This window comes from Scomber scombrus, chromosome 6 (genome assembly GCF_963691925.1).
Source record: "Scomber scombrus chromosome 6, fScoSco1.1, whole genome shotgun sequence".
Classification (NCBI taxonomy): Eukaryota; Metazoa; Chordata; class Actinopteri; order Scombriformes; family Scombridae; genus Scomber; species Scomber scombrus.
In genome coordinates, this window is record NC_084975.1 from 26,205,839 (window position 1) to 26,231,953 (window position 26,115).

The 26,115-nt window shown below is 38.2% G+C and overlaps 1 protein-coding gene across 1 annotated transcript in view; it reads left to right on the top strand.

Annotated features, from left to right (window-relative positions):
• si:dkey-246g23.2 (solute carrier family 66 member 2) overlaps nucleotides 1-26,115 on the top strand; it is a 62,181-nt gene that overhangs the window by 1,977 nt on the left and 34,089 nt on the right. The window contains exons 2-3 of the mRNA XM_062420267.1: nucleotides 3,249-3,504; nucleotides 3,995-4,128. Coding sequence (XP_062276251.1) covers nucleotides 3,296-3,504; nucleotides 3,995-4,128 — 343 coding nt within the window. The 5' untranslated portion in view covers nucleotides 3,249-3,295. The remainder of the gene's footprint in view (nucleotides 1-3,248; nucleotides 3,505-3,994; nucleotides 4,129-26,115) is intronic.

Sequence of the window (26,115 nt, forward strand, 5' to 3'; positions counted from 1 at the left end):
ATTTGTTCTCTAAGTTGCTTGTTAGAAGGAGGGAAATATTAACCGTCACATACTGTTCATATTCCTCACCCTTGCAGCATGTTGCGGGTCAGTGACCCAGTCTAAGAACACCCTCATAAAAAGTTTCTATACCAAATTTTGAACACCAGATGTGTTTAAGAGCATCAATAGTCAATCTGACTGATCAATAAATGTGTAATTAAATACAATGAGTATTCAACACATACTCATTGTATTGTACGCTGCTGGACCTGAGTACAAATTTTGTTTCATGTGCAAACATGTAAATGACAATAAACCTTGAAACTAAACTAAAAAAAACTAAACCTTGAGACATAAAATATAACATAGCAATAATGATGTAAATGTATTTTATAGAAAGTGAAAATGACAAGAACTTTATGGAACTGTGGGGTTTATTGTATAACCATTAGAGCCATCAGTCTTCACTGCTACATCATAAAAAGAAATCCTCATAACTACTATCTTATTACAACTATTAACTATTTATTTAACAAAAACACATGTCAATAGATATGGCTCAAATTTGACCCAGAACAGCCTCAATGGATAAAAATGTTTTATAATTCATTAATAATATTCATTTTAAAATATTTTCATTTTTGTGCATTTTGGACCACTTTATGACAAGTCATCAAATTTCAGAATAAAAAACATTTGGGGTGTAGTTACAGCTGTCAAATGTCAAAACAGGTCAGAGTTGACCCAAACAGTATGTAAGTGGTTAAACTTGTCCCTATGGTAACTTATATTATTTCCTAAGAATGCGGGCTAACACTAGGCATTAAATGATTTTAGGGATTAGGGTGTGCTTAAATACCTGAGCTAGTCATAAAGCAGACAGGACAGCCTGGTGATAATATGTGTTCACTGAGGTTATGATTGAGAGGAAAGTCAGTTGCAGTAGTAGGAAGCACACACTTGAATTATGACTTGTTATCTTCACTCTGTGGCAGCTAATACTGACACCTTCCACCCGGTTCAATCCTGCAGTGTGTCCCAATATTTGCCTTCTGTCTCTGCATCTAATAACTGTAATCCCAGTCCATCTATGTAACTGTTACATAAAACACACACCTATAACTTACTTGTTTGTGTGTATATACCTAATAGAATATTACTTATCAATCCACATGTTAAAAATAACTAGAAAGGATCTTTTTGTCTGTTTACTCCCTGCCTTTGAGGCCTGCACAATCTACTGCATTGTGTTTGGCTGAAATAAAGCATGGCTGCAACCAACATTTAATTTCATTATCATTTAATTTGCTGAACATTTTTAGATGAATGAATTTGTTGTTTTGTCTATAAAATGTCAGAAAATAGTGAAAAATAAATAAAGTTGTCATTAAATATCTTTACTGCCACAGGAGACAAAAAAGCAACAAAATCCTCACATTTGAGACACTGGAACCAGCAAATGTTTGGCATTTCTGCTTAAAAATCAAATTGCATACTGATTAATTTTCCATTGATCGACTAATCAATTATTTGACTAATCATTGCAACTCTAAACATCAGACAGGTGTGATCCACTGATGGTGGCAGACACAGAGGCAGAGCTGTGCAGTATGTGTGTATAATATCAGTGGCGGTGGTCAATAATTCAGTGACTATTCAGGTGTCACCATGTCTGCCAGCAGCCTGCATAACACGTCTGAGCATGTTTATGCAATACAGCTCGTGTGTGCCTTTGGGTTACAGCTAGGAATTTTTTTCACATATTTATTCCATGTGCTTGTTAAATAAAGGCTTTCAGAGTCAAGTAGGTTTACACATGTAAGGAATTTGCCTTTGTGTTTTGGTGCATAACGGTCAAAATATGTAAAAATAATCAAGCAATCAATCAAAATATATGGCTCAGTGATGACTAAGGTTTGGCAAGATGAGTAATTCCAAAATATCTTAAAAAATAGTTTTAAAAGCAGCATCAGGTTAGTTAAAATGTACATTTTGTGTTTTTGTTGGTTTCATGTAATTTGAAACAACATTTGCACCTTTTTTTAAACCAAAAGTAAGACTGAATGCTCCTGAAAATGTCAAATTGTGTAACCACAAAAGAATGATAAATATTAAATATATTACCACCTACAGTACAGTGTATTTAAGTGGACTTATACATACAATTACTTGACTTTAAAAAAAAATGTAAATGGTTCCTGATTGACATGATTCCCCAGATTAAATGTAATATTTAGAACAATTGTATTCCATTACCTTTATTTAATATAAAAGTTATAATGTAAGATCATGCCAAACTAGTTGATATGGTGTTTTATTGAGAATTTAGCGTTTTTAAGAAAGTTGAATTATTTGGTACAAAGTTTTTATGGTTACACCACTTAAACATTTTTGCCATAATCCTCTAATATATTCTCTCAAAATGGATTAAAAGCAGAAATTTGATGCTGGGTCCACAAAAAAGAATGTTTTGAAGTTATTCATATATTTATTTTCCAATTTTAACCACTTTAAATTTGACTAAACCACATGGAAACAAAAAACATCACTGACCCATACACAGAAATCATGTAGTTTGAAACTGTTTGGCATTTTACTAAATTAATAAAACAATAATTAAGATACGTCTGTTTTTATCAGTCAGTAGGCAAAATTCTGTCTTTTGATTGATGAGAGGTGGTGTCTTTAATAAAAAAAGGAGGTAAAGGGGAAAAAGGTTAACACTAGTTGACTGAAAAATATGCACTGTGGCTACAGAGACAAGTCTGCACCTACATAGTAGTTCAACATTCCTTATGTGCAGAGCAGGCAGAGTATCACATAGTCAATGACTGAAATGTGCATGTTCATGCTACTGTGCACATTATAGACTGGTAAGAATATAAAAATTGTGTAGTGTGGACATTTTTATCACCAGGAACTCAAGAGTCATTCTACTACCTAAACAGACTGGTATAATGTATGATATATGTTTTATTTCCTCAAAATATATATAAAAGTTTGCACAAGTTAGTTTTCTGCAGCCATTACGCTTTAATTAGATTATGTTGTGGTGAAAGAGAGTATTGTGCAGTCAGGAGAGCCAGTCATTTAAATCAGGCAAAAGACAAACTGGCCCATACATGAGTTAAATACTTAATTTAAATATAATCACATTAGTTTTACTGCTATGTGGTACTCGGGAAATGTTAATCTCAGACTGTGGTGGTGACCTCCAGTTGCCTCAGAGCAATTCTGATAAATCCCATCATCTTTCTGCTGCTCAGGTGCAACCTCCACACCACCTGGACACCCCTGATCTTCTCTCAGCGTGATGGATGCAGATGTGGGTCTGCAGGAGGAGGATATGGAGGGCTCGTGGACGCTGCTGTCCTGGCTGGCGTCCTGCCTCATGGTGTTTGGGGGAGCCCTGCCCTACGTGCCCCAGTATCAGGAGATCCAGAGGAGCAACAACACCGAGGGTTTCTCCACCAGAGTCTGTCTGGTGCTGCTCATCGCCAACATCCTGCGCATCTTCTTCTGGTGAGGATGCAGGAGAGGGGAAATTGTTAAAAAAAATACAATCTACGCTCTTACTTCTTTTTTGCCCTTTTGAAGGCACAGGCAATTTACAAGGTCATCCCTCACATCAGCTAAGGTGTCAGAAGTTAATGGAATAGAAGTAAAACCACGGATCAAAATGAGATGATATAATCAGAGCCATATGCCGGTCGCTTTTGAAATGGTTTTACACATCAGGGAACACAGGTCATTGTTCCAGTTGGAGGGGAGGGAGAGAAAGTGTAATGATTTCTTTATAGCATCTGGATGGAACATTGTATTATTTATAAGGTCTTTTCTGTAATGAAACCCTTATAATGGAATAGTTATTCTTGTGTAGCGACTGTGACGTTAACACACTTTGTTTATTACTTAAATTGCTAACACAATAATCATTTGTCATCTGAACTGTGTTTTTATCCATGTTCTAAAAGTTCTATGTGATTGGTTATTTTTGACCATGTCTTTTCAGGATAGGGAAGCAGTTTGAACTCACTTTGCTGCTCCAGAGCATGGTCATGATCCTCACCATGTTTGCCATGATCCACCTCTGCTGCACGGTCCAAAACACCAATCGAGTCAGCACCAAGCAACACCGGCTTTCAGGTAACCCAGGACGGCATCCGTCATAACTAATCAAACAATGATGTCTGACATAGCAAAGCAACTGCTGTGTATTAACAGTAATTACAAATCATGTCAGGATATCAAATGATATATCCAGTATTCCCCCCTCTCTGCATGTCAGCAGAAAGGGGTGCATACTGGGAGTACTTCAGCTCCCACTTCTTGCCAAAAGAGGGGGCCATTGGAAAAGCTTAAATGGCAAGACTGCTGTTTTCAATGTTCCTAACCTCTCTGATGGTCACTCTTTTTTTCACCTTATCATTTCATTTATTCTCTATTGTATAGTACATTTTGGCTTTGTGTGTGTAGACATGACACAGAGTCGGTACTGCACATGCACAATACGGATGCTGCTGCACACTATAAATGATAAAGCCTGAGGGGTAATGAAAAGAACGGTTTGGTTGATATTAAGATTTGTAAGAAAGTGCAAGGCAAAGCAGAAATGTCCTATGGATATATGAGTCACTGTACGGTCACACATGAGATTAGTCTATTCTGAGCTGGACTGTGTGTGTGTGTGTGTGTGTGTGTGTGTGTGTGTGTGGCATGGGAGGGATGAAGCGGACGGATGCAGAGTAAGGGAGAATCGGAGAAGGGATGGAGAGGGCTAAGATTAAGAAGACCAATATCAGCATCCACTTGCGGCAGAGTAAGCGAGCGAGCCCCCCCTCCGAGATGATTTTCAGGGTCACTCTTTTATAGGGTGTCTTATTTTTTTGGTAATTGTGCTTTTTTTTTTTTTTTTACAGACACTCCAGATGATTGCTTTTACAAATGGGTTGATGGAAATTCAATCTAAGTTCAGTTTTTTTTATTAGATAACAGCCTGAGGAGTGAAATTGACTGATGGAATCGTGTAAAAAAACTCTGATCACGCAGAGAAGAATGCATTATTAAAGACGTAAATTATGATAACTGTCCGTTTCGGCTGATACAAGAAGAGGGGGAATATATATTTTTACTGAGAAAAATACAATATGTGTGTTTTACTGTCAGTGGCAATTCTTTTACTGTAATTGATTGAGAAAGTACCCGTGTGTGGACCATGATAGTGATGATCATATTTATCTGAGGCATCTGTGCTTCTGTTGTCTCAGAAAGAGTTGGTGCATTACTCTTCATCAGCCCTGTTTTTTCTTTTTCTTTTTTCCTTTAATATGAAGGCCCACGCTTAAACTCTCTCATAATTCATGATAACCCGTTGGTGGTGGATTGTCTGTTTTCTCAGAGGGCCGATGATATCCAACAGTTCCTATCTGAGTATCTATTTGTGTTCGGTGTTCGGTGTGTGCACATGTTGCAAATAATAAAGTACCCTGTGTTCTTTTGTGTTGGACAGAAAACACAGACCAGCATCCCTGGGTCAAATCTTCATATTCGAGTTCATCCACCGTGACTCAGGTTACTAAAACAGAGCATGACCGCCCCCCTCCCTCCCTCTCAGAAGGGTGGTCCAGAGGTCTGGTTTCAAAAGAGAGCAGCCAGGATAGGGGGGGATGGTGGGGTCAAGACAAGAATAGATCATAACTGCCCTTCGTCCCAACTGTCCACTCCTCCCTCCCTCCATCCCTCCATCGCTTAAGTCTTTCCAGCAGATCAGGGTCAACTCTGTGTAAGGTTGGTTTCTTCTACCCCGAGACGCGTCGCTGTGATTTATCCAAATATGTAACTACTTCTGAGCATATTTCATGTTGCGCTCCATTTCCTGTTATTTCCCGGCCACCCGCACAGCACACCTCCCTTCTCTTTATTCATCTTTTGCCTCTTGTTTCCCACACTCCTCCACTGCTCCTCCTCCTCCTCCTCCTCTCTCTCTCTCTCTCTCTCTCTCTCTCTCTCTCTCTCTCTCTCTCTCTCTCTCTCTCTTTCTCTCTCTCTCTCTCTCTCTCTCTCTCTCTCTATCTCTCTCTCTCTCTCTCTCTCTCTCTCTCTCTCTCTTCTTCCTGTCTTTCTGTTCCTGTTTCATCTACTTCCCCTCCTCTTCCTTCCCCCCCGTCTCCGTCTCCATCTCCTTTCGGAAGGAACATCTGAGATTGCCAAAATACATGTGTGCCGTAGCAGGGTTATCTACAACAATCCAAGCTGCTCGCCTGCCAACACCTGTCTCCTGCTCACTGACCTCTTTTTCCACTTTCCTAAAGACACAAACGTACACTGAAAGAAAGGGTGTAACAGAGAATAACTTGTCACTTGTTGTCAGTGTGATAACTAGTTGTGCTGCTGATTGAATACCTGCGGTTTCTGCTTCTTTTCCCCACACTTGGAGAAAGATGGCATGTCTTGCTGATTTATTTATCACTGATATACAGTATTTTTGCTGGGTCCTGCTCTGTTTAACCTAGGGCTGGGCAATAAATCAATATTACATCCATATCATAATATTTTACAGATATTATCTTAGATTTTGAATATCGTAATATCATGATATGGAATAAGTGTTGTCTTTTCCTGCTTTTAAAGGCTACATCCCTAGAATATTATCAAAATATCGATATCAAGATATTTGGTTATAAATATTGTGATGTTTGATCGCCCAGCCCTAGTTTAACCCCAGAGTGATTTCAATGTGCTATGAATCTGGCATGCTACTGTGATTTATTTACTAAAGCACAGAGCTTTTTCTGCTGAATACAACTGAATATACATGGTTGCAGCCATCGTGGATGCTGTGATGTTAAATAGATTTAAAAGAGTGACCTGGATTGTCCTCTCTCCCTCAACTTAGTCAGTCTGCTTACATACTGGTTTGCTGCTGTTTCCTTCCTTAATATGTTTGTGTGCTGCTTTCCTCAACACAATGTAGGTGTTAACAGTTGTTCCTAGGAAACAGTGCCTTTCTGATGCATGTTGGGAAAACAGAGAACAAAATAAGGGTGGAGACATATTAGCTTTCCACTGAAAGAAGTGTGCTATACCACTTCCGTCTTGTTTCATGTTGCCTTATTGGCTTGAATTTTATGCACGCCCATGTAGCAGTGAGGTATTTTATCTCTCCTGTCTCATTAACAATGCAAGAATTTAAGTCATGATGTTATCATGACACGTGCACAAGAATGTCCTCCCTTGTGGGAGTGTGTTTAGCATTCTGACTTATACATGAAGTGTAGCACCGTGTGACAGGTACCATGGCTGAGAGAGAATCAACATGATTAGACTGGAATTCAGTTTCTTAGCCAGATCACCTTCATTATCATTTGTATGCACATGTTCATGCATGTGTGTGCATCGGTACGCTCTACATGAGCTCTACTTTATTTGACCCTTTTACAGAAATAGTGCTGTAACTACACAATGAAAGGTCAGCAAAAAATAGGCTGATTTTCCTCGATGTCAGTTTCCATTAAGCATTGTTAAAGATAGTATAGTTCTTTAAAAACTCCCTACTTTATTGTCTTTTTTATCACTAGCAAGAACAAAATATAAATGGAGCCTGTGTGCCACTGCCATAGAGTCTTTGTAATGGTCTCTACACTGAGCTGACTCAGAGTTATGACTTTGCAGTGACTTCCAGTGGCAGCCCCAGGATGCCACATTAACAGTCCTGACCTCATGATACAGGGATTTGGGGGCCGATAGGGGGGAGCGAGAGGAAATAATATGTTGAAAGGCAAATGTGACCTCAGGCTAAGTGTCAGACGTGGTGCAGTAAAAGTTGGGGGGACAAGGGAAAAGGACTGGGGGAAAGCACAGTTTGGGCAAGTCAGGAAATGTGTGTTTTTTATCTCTAGTATGATGTGAATGAAGTAAGTTTGAACATTTTATCATGAACTGCATTACATCCTATAAAGAGTGGAACAACATCCTCCCCTACTGGTCAGAGCTGGTATAGCTAAACCTCACCATTTAAACACATTTTATCTTGGCTGCTAAGATATTTTTTATTTGCAGTTTACATTCTTTACATTGTTGTTTTTTAGTTTTTTTATCACATTTAACCAGCCAACACTCTCCTACAACAACTTCTCGCCTACAACACCTTATTATGAGTCACCAAGCAAAGAGCCGCAATTGGTATTTGATATCTTGTTTGTGGAAGCCAGCAAGCGCTTACCAGACCATAAACAAAGGAAGATATGGGACTCTTGATAGCTGGTGTTGACCCCACGGTCATCCTTAAACCTGTTAGCCCTCAAGTGTTGAAAGCTGTTTCAATCTGTTCTGGATAACCTCATCAGGAGAATTTGGGCAGAGCAGACACTGGAAGTGTGACGGGATTGTTTAAAGGCTGTGCGCTCAGTGTCAGTCAGTGCCTAATTCATTGTCTTTAATGTTGCAAAATGAATTTTAATTCTTACCCAGGCAAGAACAACTTAGCACGTTTGATATATTCCAGAAACGTACGGCCTCATAAATTCACAGCGTGGCCGTCCTTCACAGTCTCAGTTCTCTGCTGTTCAGCACTGAGCAGCGGTAACTTGTTTGAGTTGTCCAGGTTATCTAACAGCTGAATATTCATTCGAAGCAGCCATTGATCAATCGACACAATACTCCTGCTGGGGGCTAAATGATTTTTCCTCCAGGGCAACAACTTGACATTAGTTCTCAAAGAAAAGCAAATCATTTTTATTTCTCCACTTCCACCCGACATATTTTACCACATTTAAATCTAAAACTTCCTCTTCCAAATGCTGTTTCTTGTGCTAAGTACTACTGCCGACATAGCATCATTATTACAATATTAAAGAGTTGTGACCCTAAGTCATTGTGTTATTTTGAAAGATATTTGCACTTCCCATAGGTTTGTGCGTTTTGATGACATTTGAATACAGCAATGTCAGCAATATGTGTGAATTTCCTTGTGTGTCACAGACCAGAATAGTGAGTGCTTTTGTATATGCATGTGTGTTGCATTTGTTTCTGACTTTGACCCAGTATATTGTCACAGTAATGTAATTATTGAACGGTGCAGTGCAGTTTATGATGATGCTGCCACTTAGCCTTATCTGCAACACCCAGGCAGCACCGCGAATCAGACCGAATCAGGTGCAACAAACACAAGCGCACACACACACACACACACACACACACACACACACACACACACACACACACACACACACACACACACACACACACACACACACACACACACACACGAACACAAAGGCAGAAACTATTCAACCCAACCAAACTGCATTTACATATCCTCAACACACAGAAGTGTTCTGCTTACTTTCAACTTTCAGCGTGTTTAATTAGACCCCAGATAACAGAAAAGTTTAATTAGCAAGTCAAATGAAGTCAGGTAGGTGAGAGGTGGTTTATTAACCATTGAGCTTATTAGATTACTTGGGCAGAATATTTAAAAAATGGAAATAAAATAACACACCTCTGCTCTCAGGAAGTGCTAGTGGAGATCATTTTTTGCTTGTAGGTTTTTTTGTGTGTGTGTGTGTTGTTGTTTTTTTGCAGAATATAAAAACACTGTCTTTAACAAAAGATAGGTTTTGTAATTACCTTTTAGAGGGAGAACGCTGTTTTTCCTAGTCATTAGCCCCTTTTACACAGCCTCATGAAGGTGGGAACTTTGCACCATTATTCTACCTTGCTGCTCAGCATAAAAAGTACAAACACAGTATGGGGCAGCGTCATTGTTCCTCCATTAAGCCAGCGGTGGAGCTAGTCACATTTTTGAACGATGTCCATGTAAAAGGGACAGACAGCATGATGGTACCAGTTACACAAGACACCAATGCTGTTGTGTTACAAGTCAAGCCTATGATTCTGCAACACTAACATTATATCCAGAAGGTGTAAAAACGCAAAGCCAGCATAATGATGGGTCTTTCATTATGGCAATAATGCAGCTTCTCTGTATAAAAGGGGCTATGTTTTTTCTGGTGTGTCTCTGAAGTGTAAGAGTCATTAGGAGTGGTGGAATGTTGACAGGTATTAAAAGATGAAGATGGAGGAGTGATACTCTTTTTTGTGGTGCCTAAAGTGACATGTTGCTCTCATGCCGTGAAATGAATTATTCATACATGGGTACAGCTGATAGTCTTGAGACTAAGTGCTCATCTCCCAAATGTACTTTTCTTGTTTCAGAACATGATTTAATGAAGATAGATTAAGTGTGAATCTGAATGTTCTCTTAATTGACCCACCTGGTCCTGAAAAGGTCTTATCAAACAGAACGGAAACTTTGTTCTTTAATGGAAAACTTGATATTGAGCAGATACCTCAGTCCCTCTCTGAGGTTCTGCCCCGATACCTTGTGGTTATTTATGGATATGGGTTAGTAATTCATGAACTTGTCTTTGACCTTGCTGAACTGGTTGTGTCAGTCAGGACAGTGAGTCGCCTCATTAGACCAGCACTAGAGAGAAGACCTGACAGACAGACACCATCTATCACCATCCATCTCTGCCATATAACCTGACAGGTGTGTGTGTGTGTGTGTGTTTGAAGAGACGGGACATCAGGGTATGTGTACTCATTTGTTACAGACGAGACGTGGCTGAAAATATTGGTAGCCCTCTGCCTTTTTGGAAGTCACAGACGTAGATGGTATCCATCATTCTTTATTTCATATCGAACATAACTGAAACTTTGCTTTTGATTTACAACTTACAATAATTAGACACTGTTTACTTTTGTAACTTTTATTTTGTAGCTACACATGTTCAGTGGAACTCACATCAGGACTCACAGCAGGCCACTTCAGAAAGCTCCAACATTTTCTTCCCATCCACTCTTGAGTGCTTTTTGATGAATGTTTGGGGTCATTATCCTGCTGGAAGACCCATGACCTGTGACTAGACATAGCTATCTGACACTGAGATGTATGTTTGGCTCCAAAATGCCTCGATAGTCTTCTGATCATTGGCCCCCCCTGCACAGATTCAAGGCACCCAGTGCCTGAGGCAGCAAAACAACCCCAGAACATCACTGAGCATCCTCCATGTGTCACTGTAGGCACAGTGTTCTTTACTTTGAAGGCTTCACTTTTTCTTCTGTAAATATAGGGTTTATATTATTTACCAAAAAGCTTTAAGGACTTTGACTTGTCAACATGCATTTAGGAAAAGTCCAGTCTTTTTTGTGTCTCGCTCTTAGAAGTGCGATATACCTGGGCCTTCTAACATGGAGCCATTTTCATTTAGACAGCGACGGATGGTGCAACTTGAAACTATTGTACCTTGAACTTGATGATTACCTTAGACCTGTATTCAAGATTTCCTTGGTTTTTTCTTGAACATTGGAGCAATCCTTCTGTTCATTCTCGGGCCAGTTTTCTTTCGGGATCACATCCAGAGATGTTGGCTACAGTTTCTTGGGCCTTAAACTTCTTAATAATATTGGCAACTGTGGTCACAGGAACATCAAGCTCACTGGAGAGGGTCAACCTTTATGTTGACCATGCTTGGCTATTACCTTTTTTCTAATGTCTTCAGACCACTCTCTAGTTTTCCATGTTCAATGTGATGAACACAGTGGTACAAAACAACAGATTGAGTTATTTTCTCCTTTTAAACGGCTACACTCACTTTAATCTGCTTAAAGTATCACTACAAATCCATTATTTCTTACAACTTCTAAAGGGTGCCGATATTTTTTTCCATGCTATTTTAGAATGTCTTTGTAGAATAAGCATGAGTTCAGTTATTATCACAACTTTTTTGTTTTGTTCCACTGCATTGATATTAAAATATCTTTTAATTTCAACACTGTTCTGGATGAATGGTGCATTATTTTAATAAAATGCGAGGGTATACCAGTATAATTGGTCACTATAATTAAGTATGTGTATGAGAGTCTCAGGGCATGTTGCACATCTGTTTTAGTGGTTAAATAGATTTTGTGTGTGTGTGTGTGTGTGTGTGTGTGTGTGTGTGTGTGTGTGTGTGTGTCCAGCATGTCAATAAAGACATCCTTTTAGCAGGCCAGTCAAATGCCTGCTAACTGAATGTGAAATCAATACATTCAGAGTGACCGTTAAATAAAGACCAGGCTTGCCTTGTTTCAATTTGGCATATTTGCAAACATTTGGTTATATCAATATCAATCTACATCACTATATGTTTAAATAACACTGCTATAGCATTTTAAAAGCACCCTAATAATGACTATAGCCTGAAGAAACTAGACTGTTCAGTATCCTTTCTACATGGTAGGACATAAGAATCAATATCAAATGTTTGGGGAGGTTGTATGTGCTGAGATGCACCACATCATATAATTATGAGCAGCAGAGTGTGAAAAACTGTTCACGTCAGCCACTGAGTTGTTATTCTGAGATTTCAGGGATTTCTGACAGCAATGATATCTACCACTTGGCAAGAAGAACTACAGATGTTTGAATAAACCTCTGGAAACACGGCTGCAAAGCTACCATCGTTATAAACTCCAGTGTTGACACTAATAAAATCAATTCAGCTAATTAAAAAACCTTAAGCCATATCCACTCTCACTTGTTAATCAACAGCTACAAATACCTCACACAGAAAAAGTAGCTACTCAAGACTATTTATCTGGAGTGACGACATAACTAGCAGTTTGAAGATAAAGAGTGGACAAAGTCAGAACAGCAGTTTTCTCAGTTTTTCCCATTAAATGCATAATTATTCCACATTAATTTAAGACATTTTTCACAGCAGACATTTTAACTTGTGATACTGTACCAGTCAAAAGTTTGCACACACTTTCTCATTCAAGGGAAGGTATGTCCAAACTTTTGACTGGAACTGTAGAAGTTGATAATAATGCTAATGATGGCTCTGTTCTATTCATGTGTCTTGGTAAACTGTAACAGTATGACAACATGTGAAATACCTGGCCACTGAAACAGAAGCAGCTAGCTGGAACTCAGCCATTTTTGTTTTGATCATTTCCATCTGTGCTTTTTCTAACCTTACATGCAAGCAGTGTTGATTGACAGCTGTAATTGACAATTAAGTTGCCAGCTGCTCTCCTTAGCTCCTGGACCCTGTGCTGTTGAGGACTTTCGGAACTTCTTATGAAAAGGATAGGCCGACTTTTTTCCTACTGTGTTTGTGGTTGAGGAGTTACACTAACAAGATGCTCACAGGATACTGTCAACACAGTATTTTGGTATTTTGGTACGTTTAATGTTACTTGATTACAATACCGCCCTGTTGGCACAATTTAGCTTAAACCCAAGTGCAATTTAGTAAGCAAGTTGAGGTAGCTGGGCATGTTTCCAGAGCGTGAAAAGCAACACCTCTCACTTCTTACTTGGAAGGTTCTGGCTCCAAACAGAAAAGATAACGATGGCCATAAGTCGCAATACAGGACTTTAAACTATCCAATGTAAACCAAAATGCTATTAATTAAATAGATAACTATATCACATTGGACTTTGTCTAAATAACACCTGCATGAGGTTCTGTGTGCTTGCTTGGATGGCACCTTTTTTAGGTGATGGAAAAGTTTCCTGTCCTGGTTTACCCCGACTGAAAGCATAATTAGCTGCACATCTTTTCTTCCAAGCCTTTGTACTTTTGCATAACCACACTGCCTTTACATTATTAACATTGTTTAACCTTCTTTGTCAGCACTTTTCACACTAGTGGAGGGTAAATTGAATTCCCTGTAGCTTCGTTGTCTTTGGATCGTCTCAGTCGACGTCTGGTTTGTTTTTGCCAGCTGCTGGTACACTATGCAATGCAGCCTTGCATGGTGAGGTTGATTATAACCACACAACAAGAACTGTGTCAAATACAAATTCATTGTGTCGCCCCTATCAAGAAAATTAATTGATTTGTAGTTTACTTGTCAGAGCAGTGATAGTGGCTTGTGGCAGCCTGCAGAAGGTGACCAAAACATTCAGCTCCTAGCCAGTTGATTGTCTAATTCTCATTGAATGTCTTTAGTTATAAATATATATATATACTTCCATAGTTTCTTCATTATCTGTATTTCTTCCTCTCGTGTCTCTTTCTGACATTTTTGGAATATGGCTGTTTTCCTCTCATCACCCCATACTTAACCAGTGAGTTAAGTAACCAAGCATCTGTTAGTTTTAGAGGTTTGCAGCATTTGTGTTAGGTTAGCTGTTCAAACTGAAGAGAATCACATCACAAACACAAATGATGGTTCACATGCATTAAGTACTATAGTTGACAACACAAATGTCCTTTTTATGGACAAGCTGTACCTCTTCTAGATTGTATTGTCCTTAAGATGCTTAAAAAGCTTCAGTGTGAGTGGGAGATGAATTTCCATAATATTCTCCTACATTGCTACAGAGATGCATAAAGATTGAGCCGAGTAGTCCAGCGGTGGTTTAATGCACATTAGTCCTTGACTCCACAATGTCAAGGAGGCGGTGTGATAAACACGGATCCCTGTGAGGTTTAAGCTCATTATTCCCTCACTCAGTTGAACAGAAATGAGCTCGACCTCAGCCATTTCCCCTTCACTCCGTCACAGTTTGGTTGCTCAGTGTGTTGTTCTGTGATTCACGCCCCATCAGAGGGAATGTTACAGAGTCAAACTTTAAAAACCCTCTGGCTCACTCATTAAGAGACAGCTCTTTATATCTCACGCTCTGTCTCTCCCACACAGACCTGAGGACACATACCCCCCCCCCGCCTCACAGGAAATAGCCATGCTGAAATAATTTATCACTGTTTTAACTGGTATATTTTTATTTCAGTAGATAACTCTTTAACTATACATGCTATTACATAAGGCGCTTCTTTATCTATACCTGACTCCACACGTTATTTATCGTAGTTCCTCTATACGTCATGTCTTGGAAATGTATTCTACCATGCAGCCTCTTAGGGAATATAGTAGCATGATGAAGTTCCTCCTGGCATCACTGAGTTAATGACCTACCCAAAAGTTTGAGACATAACCCAAACTAGCCATGAAATAAAAACACTTTGTCTCATAGAAAGTTTTTAACCTCTAAACTAAAAACTGCAAAGTGATCAGTTTTGTACAAGTGCAGGAACTTGCAGCTGTGTACAGAGTAGAGTATATATCAGGCTGCCTGCTCTCGCAGTGTCCTAATTGGAGAGGTGATGCTGTGCCCTGGGCACTGCTTCATCCATGAGACACTCAACTTGTGCAGACTCTTCTGACTCGACTCCAACATGTCACACTGCGCTTGCTGAAATAACATCCGTGCCTGCAGGACTGCCCTCAAACCCAAACAACACGGACACAAAACACACACATCTATAGTCAGACCATGACAAACTTTTAAATCAGGCTAGAAAAATTCCTGCATAATTGATTGACTAGAATATCATAAAAAAGTTACAGTGTACTAGAGTGGGGCTCTTTTGCAGGGCAAGTAGGGAAAGTAATGTAGTCAACAATTGCTGAGTGATTGCTGAATGCGTATGTAGTGAATGTGGGCTGGGAACAACAGGTTCAAGCTAATGTGGGCTATGAACAAGTTTTGATCATCACTGCTGTTAGATGGATCCTGGCTGAGTCAATTTAACATGAGTCATTTAGCACAGGATGCTATATTTTGCTGGACACCCCACAGTGTTTCCATTATTTGTTCATATCAGAAGCAAAAAAAATGGAAGTTTGCAAACCCTGCTGTTATTCTGCAGTGTTCAATTACTTTCAGACCATCAGTTCTCTGTAGACATTAGGATAGAGGAATAATTCAATTGGGTGCACAGATTTTGTTTGAGTTTAGAGTAGAACCCAACCGATATATCAGTCAGCAGATATGGGAAGATACTGGCCTATCATGGATCTATCAGTATCAGTGTATATGTTGTCCAATATGTGCTGATATTGTTTTGTTTTTGTTTTCATCTATTTTAGGGTTAGAAGTTAGATATGGAGCATTTTTGTCTTGTTACACTGGAAAAAATATCACGTTTCCATTACATATCTTTGCCATGAATGTTCTATAACCACATTTGACGGATCATCGAAAAAATGTGCACTCGGCCAATTTATCAATATTGTAATTTTTCTACTCCTTAATATCGTCATTGGTGTCAGCCCCAAAAATCCAGTATCAGTCAGTCTCTAGCTTGGAGGATGGTATTAACCCTTTAAACAAACTAATAGTCCACTCTGAAAGCCAAGGCTTATCACTACTGTCTCCTAGGTTGGATGTAGCAACATTTCTTTAACACTTCCAGTACAACACGTCTGAATTGAATGCTGTCAGATTAACAAAGGCTGCAGCAGCACAAGGTGTACAGGAAGTCAAATCAATGCACATCCTTTTGACCTTATTAAGTTTACTGTAAAATGATTTTCACTTATGTATGATATACATGGAGTCCAACTTGAATCAGTCTCATCAACTCTTAAAGGAAACATTTCTTTGGAGAGGCAGTTATCAGAGCATCTGACCATTTCTCTCTCTAGTCCTCCTTCCCTTTCTCTGTTTGTCATTCTAAACTTGATTTATCTTCTCCCACTACTCTCTCTGTACTTCTTTTACACTATTAACCTCCCCCTTTTCCCCCGACCCTATAAATCTTTCTCTATTTCTCATTTCTTCTCTCTAAACTGTTGAAACAAGAAGTGGACACTGATGCAACCACGCAGCAACAACATGCTCGCCGATACTCAGATCCTATTCTCGTCTGCTTCGCCCCGGTATAAACAAGCACTGAAAGCCAGAGCTTCGTCAAGTAGAAAAAGGAACAGGCGCATCATTTGTGAGAAGATGTGTCCAGACAGGACTGGGACAAGTGGTGAGCTACTGATGATCCATCAGACTCTGAGGTGATTCATAAAGGTGTTCATGAATGTCTGTGTGCAAGAGACAGATTTTGTTATGAAGTGTATCTTGTCATATATTGGGCTAAAGTGATATTGTTTAAATTGTCAACTAATTTATAAAATGATTCATAAAGCTAGGCACTTTTGCAGTTGTCTGTCAGAGCTAGAATAAAGCATATATTGCTCCTCGTTTACATAAAAGCACCAAACTGTTCAAATATACCTTTTTTCCAACTTTTGGATGATGCAGAGTATTATCATTGCTGCTGTTTTGGTGTTTAAGTTGGAAACATGTTTGAAAATCATTGTCTTTTCATAGCAGGGCAACAATCCCAAAAAAAATAGATAAATAATTGCCTTGGGATAAATTTCTAGCACTCAAAATCAGAGAAACAAATTGCACTTTAATCTTTGGTTTTCTGTGTGTTAGAATTTAAAAGAGGCACAATGTGGGATCTACATGAAAGTCTATATAGCAGAACAAGCAAATACAGCTCAATATAAGTACGTGTTCAACAGATTAACAGGCAGTTGCTTCTACTTACTGCTGGTCAAAATTAACAATACACATTGTAAAGGATTTACCTTCATTTCACAGATTCAAATTGACAGCTGAATATATTGAAAATAAACCCAATCTGAGCAGCTCATTAGCCTTTAGGTTATTGTCATATTGTTTGCCTGGGTATCGTTTTATTCCTCTGTCTCTGCTGTTTAGAAAGCCAAATAAAAATAAAAACATGTATCATTGCAATGCTAAAGGAAAAAAGCAACATTAGTGGTAGCCACTCACTGACTCATATTACTTTAAACCAACATTGCTGTAAACACAATGCTGTAGGGAACAAATAGCATATCTTCATATTTCTAGTTAGATTTTTCATTATTATTTCTGGTACTTATTCTTTGTAGTTTGCCAAACACTATAAAGTACAATATTTCTACATATTAGCCCCTGCCCAGCATATCGACTACCCAGTTGCATTAAAAGCTACAGGTGGAAGCAATCCCAATAAACTGCAATAGACATTATCCTAACACTCACACATGTGTACATCCTGGGAGAAGGGAACAAAGGAAAGTCGCCAATTACATACTGATGAAGGTCAATGGACATTCTATCTAAATAATGACTTTTAATGAGGCACTGCTGTGCTAATTACTGCAGGGCTCAGACAGGATGATGAGTTAATTGTACCCCGAGGAGGAAGATGAAGTGTTTGTGGCTCTGTATGCCACTTGTGGTTGTGTGTGTATGTGTGAAATCTTTCCAAAAAAGGACATTCTTAAGATTCTCATGATCCCATTTTCAGTCATTGCATCACTTTCTGTATTTTCTATGCCTTTCTCAAGCAGAAAATTAAGCTGATGTAAAGTGGCAGTCATATGTAAGTTATGCAATATGAAAATGATGGTGATTTTGCACTGTGTACAGTTTCATAAAGTCCCAGTGAAATGGAAATTAGAGCGTCTTTAGCTTCTGTGCTTTGAAATAGTTCCCATTATTTGAACAGTGTAAAGTTCAGGTATTTAAATCAAATCCTTTGAATTTGATTGGAACGCTTAAAAATGAGTGAGGCTTGAAATTAAGCATGAACTACTGAGGACTGTTTGGAAATGAAAACAAGTTGTTTGCTCACTGATATTCAAACACACATCTCTTCCTTTCTCTCTCCATATTGCTTTGTTAGCTGCTACGACCCACAAACGGTTAAGTGCAGTTTTAAATGACCAGCGTGGCTGGCTACTTGCTCAAAGTCACATTTAATTGGATGAACTTTTGTAAATGCCCCTTAGTACAGGATGAGTCGTCAAACAGAAACAGGGATGTTGATGTAAAAATACTGATGTTGATTTTTTGATGTACATTTGGTGTATAACATTAGATGAATGAACAATTAATACAGGGACACTGTTAAAAAGTGGAAAACATTTTTTTCATTTAACTGGGTTTTTAAAATTGTTTTAAAATCAAAAGACTTATGAGAAGATCACACTATGAATAAAAGCTTCTTCTGACTACTCCCTTATATCCCAGAGCATGCTGTGAGCAAAATAGCAGCTATAACTTTAACTGTAAGTATTTATTGCATAGTTTCTCGCCATGACTAAGCAGGAGATGCTGAGTATTGTTCAAACATTTACAACATAAGCCACGCTGTATCAAGTACTTACATTTGCAAACAAGTGAGCTCGCTCAAGTTTATCCATGCGTAATTTATACAGATTCAAATGTGATCAAACAAAACATTATTGTTCTTCTGCTGTCATCTACAGCTGTTTAATCTCATATTGTCTCATACTCCGTTTTCCATGGGAGTGTTGTGCCTTCTCATTTCAACGTGTCAGATTATATCTATAAACACACTTATTCAGAGCGTGGAGCCTGCATGCTATACAGTACGTTAGTAGGATGAGTGGGGAGCTTCTGAGGGATTGGATTGAAAGCAGCAATATGGTTTATGAACACCGCAATTACGTACGCTATCCATAACATTAGTAAATGTCAACATGTGGCCTAATGTGCCCATTAATTACATATGTTACACTGCTCGGGGCAGTCATTGCTTTATATGGTTTCATATGGTTGCTAATAAACTGCAATCATTCATTGAATTCCATGTGTTCAGGCTGTATTCACTTAGGCTGGGTTGAACATTCAGTAGTATTGTTACTGTACAAACTCCACGCAGGAAATTTTTGTTAAATGTGAACTCTGGATTTTACACACAGACCTGCCAAATCACAAACAATCATCTCCACCATGAAGGTCATGTTGTTTGATCAGGGAGGCTGTACAGGTACACACTGTTATTGTGCAGCTAATTATAGTCCTACATCCAACACTGCTGCCCCTTTGGCTTTGTTTTCCAATCACATTATCTTTGATTTACACCTGCTTATCTATATAGGAAGAAAGCCCCCCATTGATAATGTGTCTGCCCCAGTAGACCCTAATAAATAGTTTGGACCTTTTCAGTACACTGTGCTGTTGGTTCCTTATCTGGACTGCCTGATTCTTCCATCTGGTCAACAGCTGATTATTATCAGACCATCACCTTCACACCCAACCTGGATTAACTTTGACTCTGAGTGTGTGTGTTTGTCTAAAACATTAAGGAAGCAAAATAGAAGAAAATAATCCATCTACGGTTTGTGTATATGTACATCATGAGGTTTGTATATAAAGAAGCATAAACCAATCCACATCCAGTTATTCCATGGAGTCTGCAGTAGCATAAATCTTTAAAACACTGTGTATTCAAAGTACACGTGCACTCAAGTAGTATCAAACATCATCCTTTACCCACCTTCTTATTTATACCCACATCACTAACATAAGATAGTGAGTTTATGAGACAGACAGGATAGGTCAAGACAGAATGAGAGCGAGACCGCAGCATAGCACTTTCAGCTTCTCTCTGTCCAGTTATCATAGTGGACACACACACCAAAGTCCATTACTGCAGCACTTTCTGACAATTCACTGCTTAATAATCAGAGTGGCAAAAAAAAGGTGTTGAATAGTGACTTAATGATTATTCATTTCTGGCAGCCAGACTGTGTGTAACAAGCTCATAACTGACAGCATCACTCCTTTGTGTATACATGGATGTACATGTACGTAATGGCACATTCAATGCAAAATGCTGCCAAACAAAAGCAGTGCTTTAACATTTGGAACATTAGAAAAAGCATGAGTAGCTGAACATTTCAATATTTTGATACAAAGTTATGTTTTAAGTACTAGGGATATATGCATGATCCCGTTTTCTCATGATTGACTAATCGGTGGGTATAACCGACGACTAATAGAATATTCGCTGCATGCCGACATTCACAGGAGCTACATTGATATTGCGCCAAAAACTAACATTCAATATTCATAAACAACAAGCTTTAACTGCACAATCTTGTATTAAATTATAATCAACCTTCATTTCTTTATAGAAACACATTCATTAAAGAAACCCTAAACCCCTAAAAGACCCCTAAAAATATAGCAGCGTGGATTTTTTTTTCTAGCCGTCAATGAGAGACTTCTCTGAGACATTTGTCACACTTTTCAGGAGCTGTTCCAAATGTTGACGTACTAGTTTGGTGATTAGCATCAGGTCCGTCTCCCTCAGTAACTGTCATAGCAGACAGCAACTTTTTTACATGAGTCAGCAATCTTTCACACTGGACTTTTGTGTGGCTTCGTCTGCATCATGTTCTCTCTGGTCAGCTAGCTAGCAGGCTAACTTACTACCAAGTCAAAGTAGCCAAGGACAGGAATAAAAATTCACTCCTGTGTCAGGTTCTACTTCAACATAAGGTTTACAAAAACGTAGAGCTCTTCCTAGTGGCTGAAAGTAAAAATTACTCTCCAGTAGCTGTTAATGAACCCTTCATACCAGACGACACAGCTCAACTCTTCATTAAAGTTTTTCAATTTAAAAAAAAGACCACGGCACAAGGTACTTTAGACCTTACGAACGATTATTCGATTATTCGATTATTCGGTTTTAATGTCACATTACACTAGTAAGTACCGGGACATGACAGCCAAGCACTTCATTGTCTTGCTGCATTGTCCTAAAAATGGGGGATTATTTATATAAATGATAGCCCAGTATGTATGTATTTCATCTCATCGTCATTGTTTCATTTCTAATCCAATGTGCTGGAGTTGAGTGAAAACAATAGAACATGTGTCTTTGTTCATATATTAACAGTATTATAGTATTATACTTAGTTACAAATATGGGTGTAAGCACAGCCTGAAAAGACGGACTACTCACTGTCAGCTCAGTGTCAGTGCAGCAGCTGTGATCTTCTGCTATCAAGCAGGCGTTCACAACCCGAGCTCAGTGTAGTTTGACAGCATGAGCTGCCAAAGCCAGTTGAAAGTGCCTGTTCACAAAACAGAGAAAATAAAAGTGAGGCCGGGGATGTTTTGCCTCATCTGAATCTCCTGCCAGCACTGCAACCATTACTCTGCTGCTGCTGAAAATGAGTCATGACAAAGGGTGAGGCTACCTAACTACTGGCTGTCAGACTCTTTACATTTTCTCGCATCAAAATGCATGATGAAAAATGAATTTAAAAATTGGTTAAAAAATCAATCTTTTTTGTGATTTACTTATGACTATGTGTCTGTTATGCAGTTGAAGGCAGATATAAAAATAGACCAGAGTGTCTGGGATTTATAGATAACAGCAACCATAATAAGAAAACCTATCTGCTCACTCATCACACCAGATAACCTTTGAAAATCACATGAAACAGAAGAACAGCACTTTCTTTGAAATGTCAAACTTTTATTTTGCTGTAGACAGCAAATCCTAAACCAGTAACTATCTTCAAAGAGAACGCTAAAGTTTCTGAAGGCCAAAACCACCTGCAGGCACCCCCCGATCCTGTGTGATCTTGAAAAGATTTGAGACATTTACAGATTTATTTGACATGCAAGGCAAGAGATCTAGACTTATACGGCTGCTATCAGGGCAAGTGAAGGACGATGCCAATGAAGGGCTTCTTTAAAATCTCTGATTCTCTCTGCTTAATGGAAGTTGCAGGGCTGGAGAGATGCAGGAGAAGACAAGCACAGGGAGAGGGGGGAGGTGCTGTGACTGAATTTGGGTTTTAAGAGGGTCCTGGTGTACTGCTTCAATACTTGGGTCTTTTTTCCATGTTCATCATAATTGCTTATCAATTTAGCATTCTAGCATTTGCCGTTTAGCACTAAACTAATCTACAGCAGAGGCTAAAGGGAATGTCCTGATATTTACTAGTATTAAATTGTAAAACAAAGTATTGTAGAAAAATACATTTTTACCTGATCAAAAAAGTGTTAACAATCGGTCCTAATGAGGTCATGAATGTGTGTTCCAAATTTCAAGGCAATCCACAAATAGTGGTTTAGACATTTCACTATAAACAACAAATGTGAACCTCATATTGGTGCTAGAGGAAAAGTCAATGAATCAGTAAAAATTGGAATAAGAGCTTCTGGAAACCATAAATGTCTGTACCAAAGTTTGCGCCGATCAATACAGTAGATGTTGAGATATTTCAAAGGATGAGAGAAAACTTGGACCTGATAGAGGAAGGATTCATCCCCTGGAGACATTTCATGGCAATCCATCCAATAGCTGTGTTTGGATGATATTTCTGGACTGACCAGCAGTCTATCTATTGTGATGACAGTAAAGTAAGCCTAGAAATGGGTAATATGATTGAAATCACCATGATATTAATGTAAGCATGTTTTTTCCAACATCATTATACTGTATATATTATGCTGTATCAAATGTGTGCACATAACAGTCATATTGATGTATAAGACAATGAGCTAAATTCCTGTAATGATCAGGCACAACTCTTCACACACAAGCAAAACAACAACTTATTTGGTCATTTTTAACATTATAATTAGCAGAATCAATCAATCAATCAACAAAACTTTATTTGTATAGCACTTTTCATACATTGTGATGTAACACAAAGTGCTTTACAGAGTCAGAACAAACATCATTAACAATAGCAACTCAGGAAATGCTATCATAACTCTCAAGAATCTGCAATGAGGAAACACCAGAGTTAGGATAAAAATGTAAAAAATAGAAATAAAAAGGTAATAAAAGATTAATAAAATGTTTAAAAAATATATAAAAGGAAAGAATAAAATTGAGTCACTACAGAATAGAGTGGGTAAAACTGGAAATGTTAGAAGTAAACCAGTAAAAGTAATGAAGTAAAACAGACATTAAAGGTGGGTTATGAAGAAGAAAACAATAAAAGTAATGAAGTAAAACAGATATTAAAGGTGGGTTATGAAGAAGAAAACAATAAAATGGAATAAACAGAATAGTCCAAGTAGCAAAAATGGCTAAAATAGAAAATAAAAGACAGATAAATAAATAAATAAAATTCAGTTGAAAGCCAAATTAAAAAGGTAGGGCTTAAGTTTGCTTTTAAAAATATCAACACTCTACTGCCCTCAGGTGTTCAGGAAGGCTGTTCTAGAGACGAGGACCGTGGTGATAAAAAGATGTCTCTCCATAGGTTTTTGTCCGGACTTTGGGAATAATTAAAAGGTCTCAGGTCTTCTGGTAGGTCTGGTAACATAAATGATTCAATAATCACAATTTCATTCTCCTCAGATTATAACCATGGAAGGCAACCCACTCAAATGTCAAGACAAATGCAAAATGTACATACAGATGGCCTGGTCATGACAGGAAGCTGGTCAGTATATATGGCTGAATGGGAGTCTTTTTTGGGCTATGGAGTACATGAAGCAGACTAACGCTCCCTCATTTATCTCGGAGCTGCAGGCGGCAGCCAATGACTTTTAGGGACAGAAGCGCTAGAGCGAGAATGATTGTTAAAAGGTAGATTTGGTGGTGGTGTTGGGTATGGGGGTTTGACAGTATGGCAGAACTGTCAATGAATGTGAAGCTGAAACAAATGTTAGGTGCAGAGGTGTCATGTACTGACTGATATATGGTATTCTGTCAGTATATATATAAAACCAACATGAGCAGGACATCAATCTTCATCTCTTCTACCACTCTGTTCCTTGCTCTCTCTCCTTTCTCTTTCTCTATCTGTCTCTACCCATCCATTAACAAAAGTACCACGCAGAAGTGTCTCCTTTCACATGTATAATGTGAAGGTTGTGCAGTCCCTGTGTTTTCTCTGACTTTGATATTGAGCTCTTTAGTGTCCTGGGGTTATTCCTTTATGAAACGGGTATGGAATCCATTAGTACATAACAGAGGTCACAGAATTGTTGTTGCAGGTTGTTAATGCCAAAAGAGCTCATTAGTTAAGCCTTGTCTGGGTCAAGAGGCTCGAGAGAACACACACATACACTCAGTGAGGAAGCAATCAGTGGTGAAAAAAACAGTCATGGTTCACTAGCAAGGTCAAAGCAGCCTGCTTTCAGAAGTGCTACTGCAGCAGAAACTGGAGGGAAAAAAGTGACAAAAGATAATTTGCTGCAAGCCAATCAGACCATGAATACAATGTTGTTGTTCATTTAATCTTTCTCTCTTTCTTCATTGTTTTTAATTAACTGTCAACACATGCAGTAAACAATAGGTAATATAAGGAATTATCAAATCATCATGAGTTAATTATCATATGGGTAAAAAAAAACCTCAATATATTGTATACATTAAATACTCAATTTATAGATGGTAATTACTTTAATGGTAATAACTTTAAGATGGACTCTTGGGAGATTAGCCTTGAGCTAAAAAAAGATCCTAATAAACAAAAAATATGAAGCAATACATTGTGACATTAATAAAGATTTCTGTATATATCGACATATTAAAAATACATATATGTGTGTACATACTTTATATATATAATAAAACATTAAAATATATGATCTAAAACATATATAAATATATAATTAAGAGGCAATGATACACGACAGTTATACACAGTTCATTATTGCACTGGATCCAGGGGTAGCAGTTCATGCCACCATCTCACTTTGCTATTCATAGTGTTTTGTCTTTGTCAAGGTAACGCAATATTAAATGAGTAGCTACAGTTGCTAACAATGGCAGTTCACTTTGATGCCAAGTGAAAGATTTATCATCTTTACTTAGCTGGTTAGCTGGGTAACAACTTGGGTCTTGTTGAGTTATCTGAAAGGACGACATATGATTGGCTGAGGGGTCATTAAAAATTCTAGTATTACATCAGAATAACTGACAATCAGTCAATCAAGTTTTGATAATAAAAATGCGTATTTTATATACCACATATTTTCACATGTACCCAAGGCCAAGGTGTTGCAAACAGTTTGTATATAATAATGTTATATACTTACTTACTTATACTGGGGATTAGCATTTATTTTATTTGGACATTACATCATATTATCAGTTGAAAGGACAAAAAGTTTTAGATTTGTTGAAATGAAGACAAATATACATAGATGAACAAAGGAAAACAGGAATAAAATGAAATAATAACCACCCACCCTCACACCCTCCAGGTCATCCACTTCTAACAAGATGATTTCGTGTTTCGTAGCATATATAGCTAGCATACATAATTAAACATTTTCAGCATATTAAAAAAAACTATATGTATGTGAGCATGTGATTCCACTACAGAAGCACCGCAGGATACAAAGTGATGGGAAAGTGCATTTCTAAGCAATGGGAACTCTTGATACTGTTTTTGAACATGACCAGAAGGTATGTGCTAGATGAGAGGGGGAGACGCAAATCTATGACAGGCCTCATTAGTGCCAGTAATTTGCTAGTTTAGATTTGC